The following is an 18,032-nucleotide window of genomic DNA, read 5'->3' as shown; positions in this document are numbered from 1 at the left end:
CAGGACCTAAAGGAGTTCAGCAGGATCTGTAAAACAGAGCTGTTCTGCCAGGCCTATATATATATATATCTCAACAAGTTGGCCTCCCTACTAAAATGAAGAACTTAAACAAAAATGCCTGGACGCAGTTGGAAACAAATGAATATGCGCTCTACAACTGTACTAACAAAGCACTTTATTCCCCTTCCTCTCTTAGAGAAATAGCAGTGAACTTTGAATGGTTTTAAATATAAATTATTAGTTTTAAATGTTTTAGACGGTTTTAATCGACTGGGAATTATAAATCATTGTAAGCCACTCTGAGCCTTTGGGGATCAATGTAAGCTATTTGAAACTTCTATCGACTTTGAAAAAACTTGAATTTAGCCAATAACAAAAGGAAAATGACCTAGGAAAGACAGCATTCTAGGTAATGTTAGACAGTTTGACTCAGTTATTAAATTAATCACCAACATTGTGGATTGAGTAGCCCCTATGCTCTCAGCCTTTTAAGGGACTGGTGCATTCTGTTTCGGTATTAGACATTTTATTAACCACGATTTATATTCACAATGGAGGTTGTAGTTGTTCTCATTGTCTTCTTCCCATAGGGAAAAAGGTGCCCAAAACTATCACTGTCCAGCACCTCCTAAGCATTTGTGATTCTCCTGAAAGAGCAGACTCAAGATCAAGGCCTGAAACAATTCCCCACTCACCTATCCACCCTTTCATTTTTTTTAACATCCAGGTAATGAAGAGTTCTGGAGAACTCCAAAGCTTGCTGTTTTGGTTGGTCTTGATAAAGGACATTACATGGATTTTGTTCAATGGCTGGCCTCAAGCAGAGCCGGGTAACTTTACGGACTTACCTAACAAGCTACCATGAACCATAAGAAAAGCCCTGCTGGATCAGACCAATGGTCCATCTAGTCCAGCCTTTCTCAACTTTTTCTTTTTTACCATTGAGAAACCCCTGAAACATTCTTCAGGCTTTGAGAAACCCCAGAAGTGGACGATCATGCAGAATATATTAGGGAAGTCCATGTACAAGCCTACTTGTCCCCCCCCTTCCCACCCCCTCCAGGCCCATCATTGGGAGGGATGGGTAGGTTGACATGACCATATACGATCATATCACCTCATAAATGTCTAACAATTTTCTAAAATATATATAAATAATAACTCCCACCCAGTTGGGCATCTCACACTCTCAGCCTAACTGACCCACACAGGATCAATGTTGGAAGGATCAATAGAGAAAAGAAGAGCGATGCAAGCCACTTTGGGTTCCCGTCAGGAGGGAATAGTCAGGATACAGATGAAGTAAATGAATAAAAACAAACAGATCTTTGAGTGCAGCTGTCAACAGCCTGGTGCTCAAACAATCTCTGGTGATGCTGACCAGGACAATTTTCTTCTTAGTTTTATATTAGCAAATGGCAAATGCATTCTGCTTCTGGTAGTTGCGTGTCCCCAATTGCTCATCCTGTCAACACCAGGCCTAGTGCAAATACAGGGAGCAGGTCCGGTCACGAAGACTGGTATCACCAGTACATCTCCCATTCCCTGCCCATATGCTTACAAATAACTCACTGTGAGTTGCCATCAAGCAGAGAACTTCTTTGTTCCTGGCAATGATGCAACTCCTGCAGGGACAGGGACAATTAATGACATCATGGCCCTTAGGCACACAGCATGCGTGATGTGACCAGGGATGGAAAACAAAACAGAGATTGGCCTCTCCTTGGCCAGTGCAATGTCTACTCTGGGGCTCTTGGCTACAGAAGCTGAAAAGATAAAACAAGGAGAGTTCCAGCAACAGAAACATGGCAACATATATTATTATAACCTGTACAGGAACAGCCAGCTTTCGACACAGTACGGTATCCTTGTTACAGCAACTGAATTATAGAGCAGCATGGAAGATCGAAGTTCAGCACACAGTGTGAACTTCCACTCACTGAGGCAGAACAGTGTAGATGTTCTACAAAGGCAGGGGCTCCTAGCAGAAGCAGGAAACAGGTTTATGCTCTGCTAATGATCAGAGTCAAGAACTGGAGAGGAAACTCACATCCTCACCAAGGCTGCGAACATGAGAAAGTGACGCACACAACTTTTGGCCAGTTAATGATGTTCCCTATTTGTCCTTAACAGATGAATGGGGTAACAAAAATTGATCTAGGATAAATGCCAGCTCCAATCAGAACCCTCTGACAAATCCCTAAGTGCTCCGGCACCTAGATGAGTCAAGGAAAGCAGATTTGCTACGAGTGAAGCAATAAAAGACTCAGGTAAACAAACCAAAATGGGCTTTTTCCCCAGCAATATTCAGCCTGAAGCTGTGCAACTTCTAAGGAAAAGGGATTAGCAGCCTATTGCTTTCCAGGAACGATGGAAAGTACTTTCCAGTTTGGTGTAGCCAGTTTGGTGTAGTGGTTAGGAGTGCGGACTTGTAATCTGGCATGCCAGGTTCGATTCTGCGCTCCCCCACATGCAACCAGCTGGGTGACCTTGGGCTCGCCACGGCACTGATAAAACTGTTCTGACCGGGCAGTGATATCAGGGCTCTCTCAGCCTCACCCACCCCACAGGGTGTCTGTTGTGGGGGGAGGAATGGGAAGGCGACTGTAAGCCGCTTTGAGCCTCCTTCGGGTAGGGAAAAGCGGCATATAAGAACCAACTCTTCTTCTTCTTCTTCTTCTTTGCTACAGCTGCAAGTGTGGGGAGTGGGGCATTTCTTCTGCAAAATGTGCAAACCAGTTGCACGTAATGTGGAGCCTGACAGTTAGTGAGGCTGGATTTGGCATGCAAATAGGGAACAACTTTTTATCAATCATAGAAAAGGATTCTCTGAGGTGCCACAATTCCCGGCGCTTGAGAAATGAATCGCAGACTCCGATCCATACCCAAGCAGGTACAGGAATGTTGACATTTCCTTTCTTCAGTATACAGTGGTGCCGATTAAGGTTTCCATTCAATTATCTGTCCCTACATTATATACAAGTACATCAGTTCCCATTGCTTCTAATTAACTCAAGCTTGTTTCCTGATAATCTTTAAATCACTGACAATTAGAGGCAATGGCATAGAAAATGGGGGTGGGGTGTTGGTGACAGAGACCAATTGGCTCAGGGGACTGCTAATGAGACCCAACAGTCTTTTATTTAGGTCACTCTTACAGTATGGGGGAGCAACACTTGGACAACCATTGCATTATGGAACTACAGTTCAATTCATATCCCAGCCTTTTGCCAAGGTCCAGAGCATGTAAACAACATTTCCGTTTCCTGCTCTTCTTCACCACAACTCCTATGAGGGCTCATTTCTGAGGTTCTAAAGCGGAGGGTGAAGATCAGAAAGGAGCTAGCCGGTAATAAATGTAAAATGAAGGTCACTGAATAGGAAGGAAGCAGAACATATTTCGAAGCTGCAGCAGGCTTGTGCAAATTGTGGGTCTATGATCAATGCAGCTCACCCACCAGGACCTGCACTTTTCCAGGTGTTCCGTCCAAAATCAGGTGGTTTATCCTGTTCCTCTTGGGCTCCTTGGGTGGGATGAGCTAGGCTTGGTATGCCACAAATTTCCAAAGCTTGAATAATTTTTTTCCCAAGAGAAAAGATTAAATAACAAAATATTAAAATGCAGAATTTTACTTCTTATATAGAAAGGATTTTCTCTAAGGAATTCATCATAGCTCAAAATATGTTTTACTCTTTATAGCAAGCAGCAACTATAAAGGAAGAGTAGCCCGCACAGTTATTATGGAGTAGCTAGAAGATATCCTATTTGACAGCCCTTCCCAGATTTGCTGAAGTTACAGGCAAGTCTGTGCCAGGATCCCTAATGGAAAACACACTAAGAGCCAGCACAGAAAGTCTACCTTTCTCCCAAATGAAGACCCAGAGCAGCTTACCTCATTCCCCTCCACTTCATCTTCACACCTACCATGTGAGGTAGGGTTAGGATGACAGTGTATGATGGACCAAGATCACGCAGCAAAGTGGGGGTTTAAACCTGGGTCTCCCTCTAACCACTAGACCACACTGGCTAATATCTCTCAGTTCTCCAGGCTAGGTCCCAGCCAGCCAGCCAGCAGGATCAAGTGGCCTCATGGAAGTTCACACTTGACAGCACAGGGAGCATTCTTTTCCCTGACAGAGTTAGGGACAGTGGCCAAAGTCCAGTGTATTCAGCAGAAGATTTATTGGCATGCCTGGGCCACCACAAAGGATATCTTTGCCTGCTATATAAAGCCAATTGCAGTTCTCCTGGTCAGCACTTAAAAAAATGCAAATTATTGTTAATACACATATACTGCGGTGGCCAAACTGTGGCTCTCCAGATGTCTATGAACATCTAGCGAGCTACAGTTTAGCCACCCCTGACATATACTGTATTAAAAGACAATAAAGTCCCCTATCTCTTGGTGGATACCAATCCAAGGACTATGTGGCCAAGTATCTCTCCACCATATTTTCCTTAAAGAAACAAAGACTGCTTATGTGCCATTCAAGATCACTGGATTGAAGAAATTTACAATGTAAAAAGAAAGAAAGGTTAATATACATATTAAAAATACAGCTGATAAATGCTGTTCCAGAGGCAGCATTCCTTCATGAAAGGGAAACAACGCTTCTTCCAAGATGGTGCCTACTTTGAAACATGCATGCATAAGTGCAACATTTTAAAAATATTTTTTTGCTCAAATGCAAATTTATTCAGATTTAATCTCATACAATTAATTGAATAGAATCTCTTTAAATCAGATGACCTCTAATGACATCCCGTCATGGAGATACAAGCACAGAGCATTTTGGGAAGCTCTTTACCTTCTTGACAAGGACACAGCTTCTGTCTAAACACTCCATGATTTTTCCAGAACATTTTATCATACTATCTTTAGGTCAGCCAAGCACATGCGCTACTGCACGTGGCACAGAAGGCAGGGGAAACCAAGGGAGGTTGATTGCAGAACTCAGAAAACCTCTATCTTTAGATTCCAAACATCAACATCTTTGACATCAAAGTCCTGCAAATGTGCCAGTTAGACACAGTACAAGAGAAGCAAGATGTACGCGTTTAAGAAGAAGTGACAAGCTACAGCAATAACCACCCTGATGATGCTTGGGGTGCCTCCCCCAACAAACTTACCCACATAGGCTTCAACACAGTCAAATTTCCACTGAACTCAAACCTGGTGGATTCACACTTCTGTAAGCCAAACACTTGGACCAGGGATTCCCATCACAATAATCCATGGGCCATCAACCTCATCTGAACATGATGCAAGCTTATTTGACATGTACTGCATGGTTTTTAAACCAGACTCCTCATACATTGATTTTAAACACAAGTACCGTCTGTAATATTGGGTGGGGGAACTAAGCAACTCACAAAGTAATTTGTTATTTATAATCTAGGAGGCCCTTTATTATAGATTATAGACTGCTTAGGTCCCAATACTCCACCCCCGATTCCCTCAGAATCCAAATGAGGCAACAAGAGAAGTTGCACTTTGTGAAATGAATAAAGTGATGCAGGCTGAGCAGAGTCATAAGCAAGTTCTATCACCAGGCTCCCAACAGTATTGTTGCAATAAGTGATTGGGGGGGAGGGGAGGGACCCACATCACAGAATCTTGGTATCACATACTTGCAGCAGTAGAATATTTCATCACACATGGCCAAAGGCCATTACGAAAGTAGGCTATGTAAAACCTGAATGACAGAATATGATGAATGAAAACAATCAGCGAGACTGGCAACTTATCAAACAAGCTTCATCTTACCCAAACAAATGTGAGTATAACTTTTTAAAGTATTCCAACTTTGTGCCAATTGCAACAATGCCAAGAGAGGTGTTTTCATAGGCCACTATCCTTCAGTCTATTCTTTGGATGGACTGCGAAGGCTTACCATGGCGTGTGTGGTTAGGGTTAAGTCAGAAGGGAAGAGAGGGCACTTTTTAATAGCATTTTAAATTCTGTTCCCTGTGGAGATTTCATATAGTTAACTGCTACCCCTCTTTAGCCTTCAGAACAGAGCAGGCTCTAAGCTAAACAAGCAAAGAAACACAGAGATACGAGGAACACACAAAATTTAGGCTTTAACAGCGCTACTAGGGTCATTTTCCTTCAGTGGGAAACAAGTCACAAGACTGATCTTGTTGGCTGCCAGCACAATTCATGCAGAGAAGTTCAGGGGAAGGAGGGGGGGAATCTCTTAACATCTAAAAACTGCACTGGTGTACAGATTTTGACATATCAGACCTTCCCTGATAAATTTTGTTGATGAACCCTTAGAACAGAATTCAGCTCCTTTCCCCCATAACTATATAAAAAGCTGCCAGGATAAAGGGATTTAAAACGGTTTGTCAGAATAATAAGTAGATATGACAGACACAGGGAGCAGGCAGAATAATAAGTCTGTTGTATAATGGCAGTCATTGTGGTGACAGGTGCGCTTGAAATGCCTAGTCGGATAATAAATGTGCTTCTCTCCAGTGCCTTTGAGGGAGGGAGAAATAGAATCACCATGCACTTTTCCAACAGTAATTTCCTTGGGCCACCACACAGGACTACTCCCCGTGAAATGGGGGAAACAGCCAGGTAAAAGCATTGAACTGTGACATCATGCAAGCATGTAGATGAGGCAAGCTGTCAGAGCTAGCTCTAGCTACCTGGATGGAGAGCCACACTCCCTCTTGTTCTCAGACCAAGGTAGGTTGGCAAGGCAAAACAGGACTCTAGCATGGGCAAAGCAAAATACCTCAGCAACAATAGAATTCAGCTGATAGTTACAGCAGAGAGCTTCCAAGTCTGGGCCCGATATACCTGAGAGACTGTCTCTGGGCCTATACCCTCAAAAGAGCATTATGCTCTGCCACTGCCAACTAGCTGGTGATCCCTGGTCCCAAACAAGCATGTTGATCCACAACGAGGGCCAGAGCTTTTTCCATCCTGGCCCCCACCTGGTAGAACGAGCTCCCTGAAGAGATTAGGGATCCCACAGCTCTGAACTTCCACAGTTCCACAGGGCCTGCAAAAGGGAGCTCCTCCACCAGACATTTGCCTGAGACCGACTCCAGGTCCCCCTCAGACATCCCCTCCATGGCCTGAACCAGTCTGACCTTTCTAGGGGCTTTAGCTAAGTTTCTGTTCCTGTTATATTGTTGTTTGGGATCACTTAAGTTGTGTTGTTTACTATTGGACTGTTGTTGTTTTTTTAGTTAAGACTCTCTTCATCCTCCACCTCCATTTTAGCTACCATTAGGCCTCACATTTGTCCCACAATCAGAGGTCTGGCCACCCTTGGCAGTTCATGCCTTCAGGCTCTGTACGGCAAATTGTGTGTGTGCAGTGACAGGAAACAGAAGACTATCAGCAGACCTTGACTCAGCAGGCCAAGAGCCTGGCAAAGCAACCTGCAAAGGTTCCTGCAATGCACCACTGATTCCACCCATCAGCTTTCTTGGAAAAGTCGCCAAGGTGGCACACACTCGATAAACAAGCCATTAGAGGGCGTGACCCCTGAATAAGGAAGATTGAATCATGTGATCATCATATAAAGTGCTAGGGGGAGAAAATGGCACCTCTAATGAACTTGAAGATTTCACAGTCACACAAAACACATCTGAAAATAGCCCCGACCCCAGGTGTACTCTCTGCTATGCAGAGGCAGGTGCAAATGAGTCCTTCCTAGCAGTGTCAAGACTGAGCAAAGGAAAGTACAATGACTGCCTACATTGCCCATCCGTGGCTCGGAACTGTGTTAAGCCACAGTATAGAGCAGTTGTTGGAATGGGGAACAGTCTCTCTCTAATTCAGCTAGTATTGTAAGGCCAAAAGAGACTCAACAAGGGGACTGCCCAACATTACCTTGTACATCTGGTGTGGTGAGCTGGCAGTGAAGTGCAATAAAAAGAACCATGGGAGGCACTCTAGTGGACCTTTTCTCTCAAATGGCTGCAAATTCTTCTGCTGTAAAAGGCTTCCTTGAGAGCCCTTCTAAAGACAGTACAAGCTCCTCCTATGTCCCATCAATCGTTTGAGCATGATAAACACATTTGAAAACCTCTAAAACTCTTGTTATATCAACAACCTCAGATATGCAGATGATACCACTCTAATGGCAGAAAGTGAAGAGGAACTAAAGAGCCTGTTGATGCGGGTGAAGGAGGAGAGTGCAAAAGTTGGCTTGAAACTCAACATCAAGAAAACAAAGATCATGGCATCCGGCCCTCTCAATTCCTGGCAAATAGATGGGGAAGAAATGGAGATAGTGACAGATTTTATTTTCCTGGGCTCCAAGATCACTAAAGATGGGGACTGCAGCAAAGAAATTAAAAGACGCTTGCTCCTGGGGAGGAAAGCTATGGCAAATCTAGACAGCATCCTTAAAAGCAGAGACATCACCCTGCCAACAAAAGTGCGTTTAGTCAAGGCTATGGTATTCCCAGTTGCAATGTATGGCTGCGAGAGTTGGACCATAAGGAAGGCCGAGCGTCAAAGAATTGAGGCTTTTGAACTCTGGTGCTGGAGAAGACTCTTGCGAGTCCCTTGGACTGCAAGGCGAACAAACCGGTCAGTCCTAGAGGAGATCAACCCTGACTGCTCTTTAGAAGGCCAGATCCTGAAGATGAAACTCAAATACTTTGGCCACCTCATGAGAAGGAAGGACTCCCTGGAGAAGAGCCTAATGCTGGGAGCGATCGAGGGCAAAAGAAGAAGGGGACGACAGAGAATCAGGTGGCTGGATGGAGTCACTGAAGCTGTAGGTGCAAACTTAAATGGACTCCGGGGAATGGTAGAGGACAGGAAGGCCTGGAGGATCATTGTCCATGGGGTTGCGATGGGTCGGACATGACTTCGCACATAACAACAACAAAAACTCTTGTTCACTCGCTATCCCCATGTTCCTCTAGGACAGGGGTAGTCAAACTGCGGCCCTCCAGATGTCCATGGACTACAATTCCCAGGAGTCCCTGCCAGCAAATGCTGGCAGGGGCTCATGGGAATTGTAGTCCATGGACATCTGGAGGGCCGCAGTTTGACTACCCCGCTCTAGGAATTGGGGTGAAGGAGGTGGGGACCCTGGGGGAGAGTTAACACATCCTCCTAGAATTCCTTTTAAAATAGGGGGACGGGACGAATTCTGGAGTCAGACATGTCTTTTGGACTTTTGTAGAGTAGACTTTAATAAACTCAAGACACATGATGGGAGTCATCCTGTGGACCAGAATGCTGGGAGAGAAAGGAACAAGTGACAGGTGGGCTTTCCTTAAACAAGCTATCACATGCTCATGTCATGACTATGCAAGCAGGAAACATGGTAAGAGATCCAAAAAGCCTATTTGGATGAACAGAGAACTTCAAGAGGAGCTAAGGAAGAAAAAGGAAATGTTCAAAAAATGGAGGGAAAGACAAACTGCTAAAGGACAGTATCTGCAGGTCACCAGGCACGACAGATCAGCCATCAGAGAGGCCAAAGCTGGGAGTGAGCTGAGACTGGCAAGGGAAGCCCACTATAGCAAGAAACATTTTTTTTCAGATATGTGAGGAGTAAAAATAAGGTAAATGAGGCAACAGTCCCATTGTTTGGTGAAGATGGAGAGAGACTGAAAGGAAGCAGAAAGACTCAATACCTATTTTGCCTCTGTGTTTTCCCAGAAGAATATGGACACATCGAGGGATGGTAGTTGGAAAGGTATAATGTCTGTGTGGCAGGTTGACATGGACAGAGAGGTTGTCGAGGGGCACCTGGATGCACTGGATAAGTTCAAATCCCCTGGGCTAGATGATGTGCACCCAAGTGCTCAAAGAACTTTCTGGAGAATTTGCTGAACCCTTGTCCATCATCTTTGGGAGCTCTTGGAGGACTGGAGAGGTGCCAGAAGACTGGAGGAGAGCGAATGTTATCGCAATCTTCAAAAAGGGAGGAGAGAAGACCCGGAAAACTACAGGCCAGTGAGTCTGACCTCAAACTGCAGGGAAGATACTGGAGCAGATTTTAATGGGGGCGATCTGCAATCATCTGAAGGACAATTTATTGATCCAACCAAGTCAGCATGGATTTTTCTTCAACAGGCCGTCCAAGACCATCCTAGATTCCTTCTTTCAGATACTTATTCTGGATGCTTTAGGCTGATCCTGCAATGAGCATGGGTTGGACTAGATGGTCTGTATGGCCCATTCCAACTCTATGATTCTATGAATTCCGGGGAACTCAATGGTGCACAAAAATGTTATGCGGCATTTGATTTTGGGTTGTATCTAAAAACAGCTCAGTTTCCTGCCTTTCAGATGACATAACCCATTTTATTACAGAGACTTCCAAGGACTGACAGTTTAAGCACTAAGAACAGAGCTGTTTCCTACCCTTCCAAATTAGCACTACTATTTGCATGATTTAGTCCTATCTAGAGACAGGTATCCAGGGCTAGTTAGGAGACTTGCTTTATCTGGGTTTGTTTGGGTTTTTTTAAGTCAAATCAATCCATCCCAAAGTTGGTGACTTTGAGGCCCTGAGATCACAAAGGAGGCAGCTTCGTTTCAGAGGAGCAGAGGGGCAGAAGAATGAAGACAAGACAGAGACACAGAGGACGCCCACTGTCTACCCAGCACAAGTATCCAAGTTACTCAAAACACTGTAATCCACTAAAGAGAAAATTATACAAACCAGTAAGCACACAAAGCAAAGCATCTAATATTGATTCACATACTCAATATTTCATGAGAGCTACCTTTCCAGCAAACAACAGGAAAGGCTTGGCTAGAGAGCGCTGAAACTCAGACAAAACAATAACATCAACATCATCGGATCGAGTCTCAGATATAGTATAGGCGATCTACGTTGATTCCTTTTTGGAAAGGAGCTGTCCACCCTCCATCCCTGTTATACAGAGGTCTACAGAGTCTCTGGGAGCGTAAGGGCAGGGCCTCAGCAAGATAAACTGCTTGGCCTCAGAGCCTAAAGCCGTGGATGAAATTCAAAGACCCAGGCAACCAATTCCTCCTGCCCAAAGGAGCTTTCAGCTGTACTTTTCATGAGCAGGCACAGCCCCTTACCCTAATTGCTTTTGGAACTGAGGGGCCAAACTAGAAGAGATCCATTCATGGACCTCCCAAGTGTCCTCTGATCAGCAAATAGCAGCAGTCTGTGTGCATTAGCAACTCTACCCTCAAATTCAGAAAAGCTCCCTTGAAAAAGCACTGAGAAGAGGTAATGGCAGAGAATCATAGAATAACAGAGTTGGAAGGTACCTCATGGGTCATCTAGTCCAACCCCATGCACTATGCAGGACACGCACATCCCAATCGCTCATCTACTGTAATCTGCCACCCCTTTGCCTTCACAGAATCAGACTCTCTGTCAGATGGCTATCCAGCCTCTGTTTAAAAATGTCCATAGGTGAAGAACCCACCACCTCCCGAGGAAGCCTGTTCCACTGAGAAACTCTGTCAAGAACTTCTTCCAGATGTTTAGATGGAATTTCTTTTGAATTAATTTCATCCCAAGAGAACTATTGTTTCTTTGTCATTACCACTATCTCAGTAGGGAATAGATGAGCTCTACTCGTCTGTCTGATTCATCTTGTTGTCACTGGTAGGGAGGATCTTGCCATCCCAAGGGAAACTCCCATAAATCACAGCAAGGTTGCAATCTGCCTGTTCCTATCAAGGGGCAGCTGCATGGCCACTAATCCATTCACATGCTTTCTGACCCTTGTGGTGGAAGAAAAGAGTGGGTGTATGTGGGGATATTACCTCTGAGCCCCAAAATGAAGGCATCGCTTTAGGAATTCCAGCTACATTTCTATGGCCATCTTCACAGAGATCTGGGAGCTCCTAGGGTGTAATCCTTCCCCCTACTCTCTCCTGCCATGACAATTAGCAGGCCTAGCAATCCTAGCTCAGGCCGTGATGCGTTTTCTTGGCACACACTTGCTTCTGGTACAAGGAGCCAATCATAATTCTTCCTTCACCTTCAGAGGAGCCCCAGAAGAACATCACCCTTGTGACTGCAAGGAGCACACATGCCAAAACAACCAAAGAAGGGTGTTTTGCTTGAAACCTCTTACACTTCATGAAACTTCACAACATTTTATAATGGGACCCATGGCTGCCATTTTGTTGTGCCTACAACCGGTTAAAGAGCCTCTTGTGGCGCAGAGTGGTAAGGCATCCGTCTGAAAGCTTTGCCCATGAGGTTGGGAGTTCGATCCCAACAGCCGGCTCAAGGTTGACTCAGCCTTCCATCCTTCCGAGGTCGGTAAAATGAGTACCCAGCTTGCTGGGGGGTAAACGGTCATGACTGGGGAAGGCACTGGCAAACCACCCCGTATTGAGTCTGCCATGAAAACGCTAGAGGGCGTCACCCCAAGGGTCAGACATGACTCGGTGCTTGCACAGGGGATACCTTTACCTTTACCTTTACAACCGGTTATCAAAATTCTGAAAAGTTCCCAAATGTTCAACAAGGTGGGTGACCCCTGTGGTACCCCCTGCAGAATCTCACTGCCCCTCAGAGACATTTGTATGTAGCAACCTCAGATGCAGGTTCCTCATGGCACTCAAAATACAGAACTCTCTGCAAGGATATGTCTAACCCTTTCTAATAGAGACCCTCATGGTGCTTGCCTTGCAGGCCCTTCTTAGGGCTGCTTTTCTTCTGGGTGGCCTTTAGGTGACTGCAACTCATCAAGCAGTCAGTAAATTATGCTTCAGCTGTGGCCTCACCATCCATGAACCCTGTCCGGCTTGATAGCTGATAGATTTCAACTGTGGTAGATTTTTAATCACTTTATATATTTTTTTTAATTTTCTATTGGACCTTTTATACTGTTATCTATTGTATTTTATGTTGTTCGCTGCCTCATGTCCTGTTCAGGGGAGGAGGAACAGGATATAAATTTGATAAATACAATCTTCCACTACCAAGTAAAAACTTTTTTGTTTTGCCAGGCGTTTCCGCGCTGATCCCTCTTTCCTGCCTGATAGTCATTGTGCTGGGTTTCATATATGTATTTTTAACTCTGGTTTTTAATTGATTTCATGACATAACTTCCTTATGTTTGTTTTGTCAGCTGCCTTGGTGGCCCTGAATGAACAGAAAGGTAGGATTTCAATGAAAACAACATAAAATAAAGACTATACAACTGAAACCAGCGTCCATTTCATTCGACATTTCTCCTACACACACTGACTTCAGAACAAAGTCCTAAGTAGCATTCAGCTTCTGCTGTGCTACACCTGTTGAAGGGTAGCAAAGGAGTCATCCAGCTGATGGCCTGACAGCACAGCCTAATTACTGCAAAACTAGCCAAACAACTCCTTCACAGTCACTGTACATTGCATAAACCGTATTTCACCACATAAGTATGAGAATTAATTGGCCCTATTTTAGAGGTTGCATCTATCAAAGGAGATGTTCTAGATTAAAATCTGCAAAGGCGACTAGACAATCTATGTTGAGATTCATGGGGTATTCAGTAGGTTCTAAATCTCTAAGTCTTGCAAAATAAAAGAACACACACACCAAAAAACAAACCACCCTGACGTTATCCTAAGAAAGTTCTCTTTCCTAAACATTTAGGAAGACCAGCTTCTCTGGTCAAGAAGCATTGCCTTCTGCAGCCTTTTCAAAAGAAATGGAAGGTAACTTGAAACACAACTCACCAAACATGTTACCAATGTGTCCGTTCTTAGTGAGGGGCCGCAGTTCATTCTTCCCCAGTGCATATTGTTTGTAGTTATCCCAAGCAAACTTCATCATCTGAAAGAGAAAGAACATGACTAGCAGTTAGCCAGACATCACAAATATTGACACCAAAGCCTTTAATTAAAAAGAGAGCGGAGTACTGGCCATTGGAGTCAAGTTTCTGAGTGGGGCTGGAATATAAATCTCTGCTCAGGTATAAAACCACAAGATAACAGATCCTAATCTGAGTTTAGCTCTGAAGCCTCTTCTCTGTAGCTAACTCCCAAGCATTTTCACATATGAGCAGTTCCAGAGGAAAAGCAAGGCAGGGAAATCAAGGAAGAGCAACTTTTAGAAACATATATGTTTGCTGCACTAGGTCTGGGATGCACTTCTGTTCCCCTTCTTCTTACAGGCATTAACACCTAGGCAGGGCCAGAGGTACAAGCTGACGGACAAGAACCAAAGGGATCTCCGCTTCCTCCTTGGCAGTTAGCCTGTCTCTCACAGCTTGCGTGAGCCAGCCCAGTGGACCCAGGGCCAACCCAGGAAGGAACTTGTGCACTCTTGCATGAGTGCATATTTGTAAGTCCCTTCGGTGGAGAAAAAGTGGTGAAAACACCTGGATGGATGAGATGCCAGGGCCCTCAGAGTGAGAAGATTCACTGCAAAGACAAGTGGAAGCTGGATGAAACATTTAAAAAAAACACTGCACAGATTTAAGTAACAAAATCATCTGATTGTTCAGGTTGTAGCACTTCAGGCTGCAGGGCAAGGGCTCATGTGATACCACAAGCATCTCCACACTCAGAGGGGCATGGAACAACTGCAGACTGAAGCAGTGGGTTAACTACCTCAGAATCTTTGCTTTCCTGTTATGTCTTAACTAGGCATTACCACTATGCCTCTGGAATAAAGCAGAACTTCGAAACGAGATCCTGTGTAGGTAGCCCAGAAGGCTGGGCTAATGAGATGGGAGTGAAAGAGTAGCAAAGCCACTCTAACCTGGATCTGCCCCCACTTCACTGAGAAGAAGAGTCAGGACGGGGCAACCTGCACGGGGAGAAGTAGTGGTAAAGCGGAGGGGTGCTCATCGCTTCCACCACTCACAAATTACTGTCCTGATGCTATTTTGCAAGGGGGAAAGTGGACATAACATAGTTTTGCCTGTCAGTATTCTATGGAAACTCAGAAAGTGAAATTCAGTGCATTTTAAAGAAAACAGTTCAGTGTGTAGCTTGACTTGCTTACATGAGCCATCTGGCCAGAGGACTCTGGTACATGCTGTGTTTATAACCCCCTTCTGCCTCTTGCTGGCTGAGGGAACTCACTGAAGATCTGTTGCCTGTCCCCACCCCCAATCCAGAAGTCATCACAGCACACAAAGGCATAAAGAGCCTTGTTTTTTTGCAAGTCCTTAATGCGAAACACAAACCCATTAACTGTGACGTAGATGCCATTTCTCTTCAGAATTCTCTTTCATACTGTCAGCCTTTGTATGTGATATGAAAAGCCTGAGACTCAAATGCTTTTTACAGGAGAAGAAACATGCCTTTGCTTCACAATGAAATAAGAACAAGTTAATTCCAAGCCGGGGACTGAGAGTCCAGAACTGAGGAAATGATTGTCAGAGCAGATTCAGTCTGGAAATAAAGTGGTGCTGGACACCAGTCTGGAGCAAGTCACAATTTCACCGTTTTTCGAAGAAGGAAATGATGCCACCGCAGAACTCCGGCCATCCAACTATTTGACTGGGTAGGCTACAGCGCATTTTGAGAAATCTGCACGATAGCTTCTTCAGCACCTGGTGCACGTGCATACACAACGCTTATGTCTGGCCCAAAACAGATACATGTTTGTCCAGGTGCAAAAGTTAAACTCTTGCTTTCATTTTATAAAATCTTCAATGCAAAAACAGAAGGGAAGAGGCGGAAAATAAACTTAGAACTAATAAAGAAATTGACATATAGGCATATCCAGAGAAGAGATGGGCCTGGTGATCACTCCTGTCTTCACTCGACTTTATTGGCCCTTCCTGGGTAAAGGCTTCCTCCCTTTGGAGCCTCAGCAAAAGTGTGTGTGGGGGCCATCTCTGCCCTTCTTGCCCCTTGCATATTCTCTCTCTCTCTCTCTCTCTCTCTCTCTCTCTCTCTCTCTCTCTCTCTCGGCAGCCTACTTGCTAAAAGCAAGGTCAGGCAGCCTCTTTTTGCATTGGGGAGCTGAGCATCATGTGTTGACTCTTCTACCAAGCACCCTGCTTTCCCCAAGCCCCTATAATTGCGGGCATGGCACCACCTTCTAGCTGATCAGCAGTGGCAGGTTGTCCTGTGGAGTGAGTCCTGGGGAGGTGCTACAAGGTCAGCGCCATACAACATGCTAGTCACCAACTATTAAACTGCAACTGGGCAGGAAGGAACAGAGTTTGTTGCTGGGCATGCCTCTCTCCTTGTTCCTTCCTTCCTCCATGCATGAAGCTTGTTTTGGTCAAGCTTCAATTTGTCCTCGTGTTCAAACGCAAGAACATCAGCCAATTGGAATTTGTTTGCTTCCCAGGAATCCGGATCAAGGGGAGTAAGCAAACTTTGGCTTGTTAAGGTTCCTGTATTTGGACATCACCGATAACTAGAGCTTGATTACTCCTCTAGGAAGTTTGTAATCAAGGTCTACACACAAAGACAGCACAAAGAGTAAGCACACCTGCATAGCAACAAACTGTTTGGCCCCAGTCTGTTTCATTACCGTTCTGAACATAGCTGTACAGAAGAGGAGTATCAGAGATGCTTATCATGAAAGTACCTTGGAAAAAATTAACATTCTGTCCTGAATTTGACAGAAGCAATTTCTTTAAAAGCAAATTGATTTATGAGAAGGTAATGGATAGAAATATAGTTTCCCCTTGAGGCACATAAACTGTTCTTGATCTCTCAGGGTGTTTGTAGAAGATTTTTGTATAGGGTGGCAACGGGAAGCTTTTGATTAAGAAGGCATTTCTGTAGTAGGCTTATCTGTTATCTGAAGTAGCAATGATATTTTGTTCATGGTTAAGGATGTCTCCTGTTTCATCATGCCATCTTTAACTTGGAGGACATTGTTTTCTCCTGTCTGAAAGTTCTCAGAAAAACAGCTGATACTGAGAATGTGGGCTCTCACTCATGTTGAGGATGGCCGTATTTTGACCACGTGCTCAATGTAGTCCAACATTTAAACATCAGCTTTCTAAGAAAAAAAAACAGCAGTAACTAGTTATTCTGTCATCTATGTGCAACCGCTTTTCGATCAATAAATGGATTTGTTATCCCAACAGGAATCTGCTTTCCACCACATGCTCAAGGGTGGTTTTCAAGCCTTGTAGTGAGCCAGAATATTTACAAGTTCCCATAAATTCAATGCAAGGATAAAAGGATGACACTGAAAATGAGGCATGGTGTAAACATGTGTCAGTACAAAATGTCCTGGAAAAGTCTCTCTCTCTTTTTTTTTTGGCTTTTGTTTATCTTGTTTTAAAGTTAAGGCTGACAACCAGCGTGTGGAGTTCAAAGTGGTCTGAAACAGTAGCTCTTGGTGTGTCTAACCCCACTTTCCTCTTTGGAAAATGGGATACTGTATTGGTTCAAGCAGCCCAGGGTGGCCTGTGCTCATCCGAGCTAAGCAGAGTCGGACATGGGAGACCAGCAAGGAGACCAGGGCCTATTCTGCACACAATAGATAACGCACTTTCAGTGCACTTCAGAAGTAGGTTTTCCTGTTCTGCACAGGAAAATCCAGCTGCCAAAACACACTGGAAGTGCATTATCCTATGTGTGCGGAATGAGCCCTTGGTTGCTATGCAGAGGAAGGGAATGACAAACCACATCTGCTCACCTCTTGCCTTGAAAACCCCACGAGAGGTTGCCATCAGTTGGCTGAGACTTCAAAGCAATTGTTATTACTTATTATTTCAATAAATGGTTCAGTCAAAAGAAATCTACCCCAGAAAAGAAAGCCTCATTCAGGCTGCATTCTTAGAGTGAATATATGGAGCTGACATCTCAAGTTAGCCTGCTGGTCCACCTTGCTCAATATAGTTTTACTACAATATTCCCCAATATGGTGTCCCCTGGCATGTTTCAGGGCATCCACTTCTTTCTCCCTGAAAGAATCAAGCCAATCCTTGATTTCCTCTGTCTCAGCAGAGCAAGAGGGATCATTCTTGGGTTTGAAGGCAGCGGCCATTTAGAAAGAGCTGCTATCATAGGACATCTGGCTTGGAACTTCCCAAAATTCTGTACTTTCGCACACAGCCATGGAAGACAGTCTGTGGAGGTGTCCATAACCCTAAAAATTCCTGACGTGCCATCAGCTGAACAAGGCTGCAG

General features: G+C 44.5%; 1 protein-coding gene across 1 annotated transcript in view; it reads right to left on the bottom strand.

Annotated features, from left to right (window-relative positions):
• Window positions 1-18,032, bottom strand: part of MAN1C1 (mannosidase alpha class 1C member 1) — a 150,481-nt gene that overhangs the window by 72,261 nt on the left and 60,188 nt on the right. Inside the window, exon 2 of the mRNA XM_077337648.1 lies at window positions 13,656-13,752. Within this exon, the coding sequence (XP_077193763.1) occupies window positions 13,656-13,752 (97 nt within the window). The remainder of the gene's footprint in view (window positions 1-13,655; window positions 13,753-18,032) is intronic.

Source organism: Paroedura picta, chromosome 5, assembly GCF_049243985.1.
Source record: "Paroedura picta isolate Pp20150507F chromosome 5, Ppicta_v3.0, whole genome shotgun sequence".
Lineage (NCBI taxonomy): Eukaryota > Metazoa > Chordata > Lepidosauria > Squamata > Gekkonidae > Paroedura > Paroedura picta.
The sequence above is the reverse complement of the archived record's forward strand: the minus strand, read 5'-3'. Positions and strand labels throughout refer to the sequence as shown.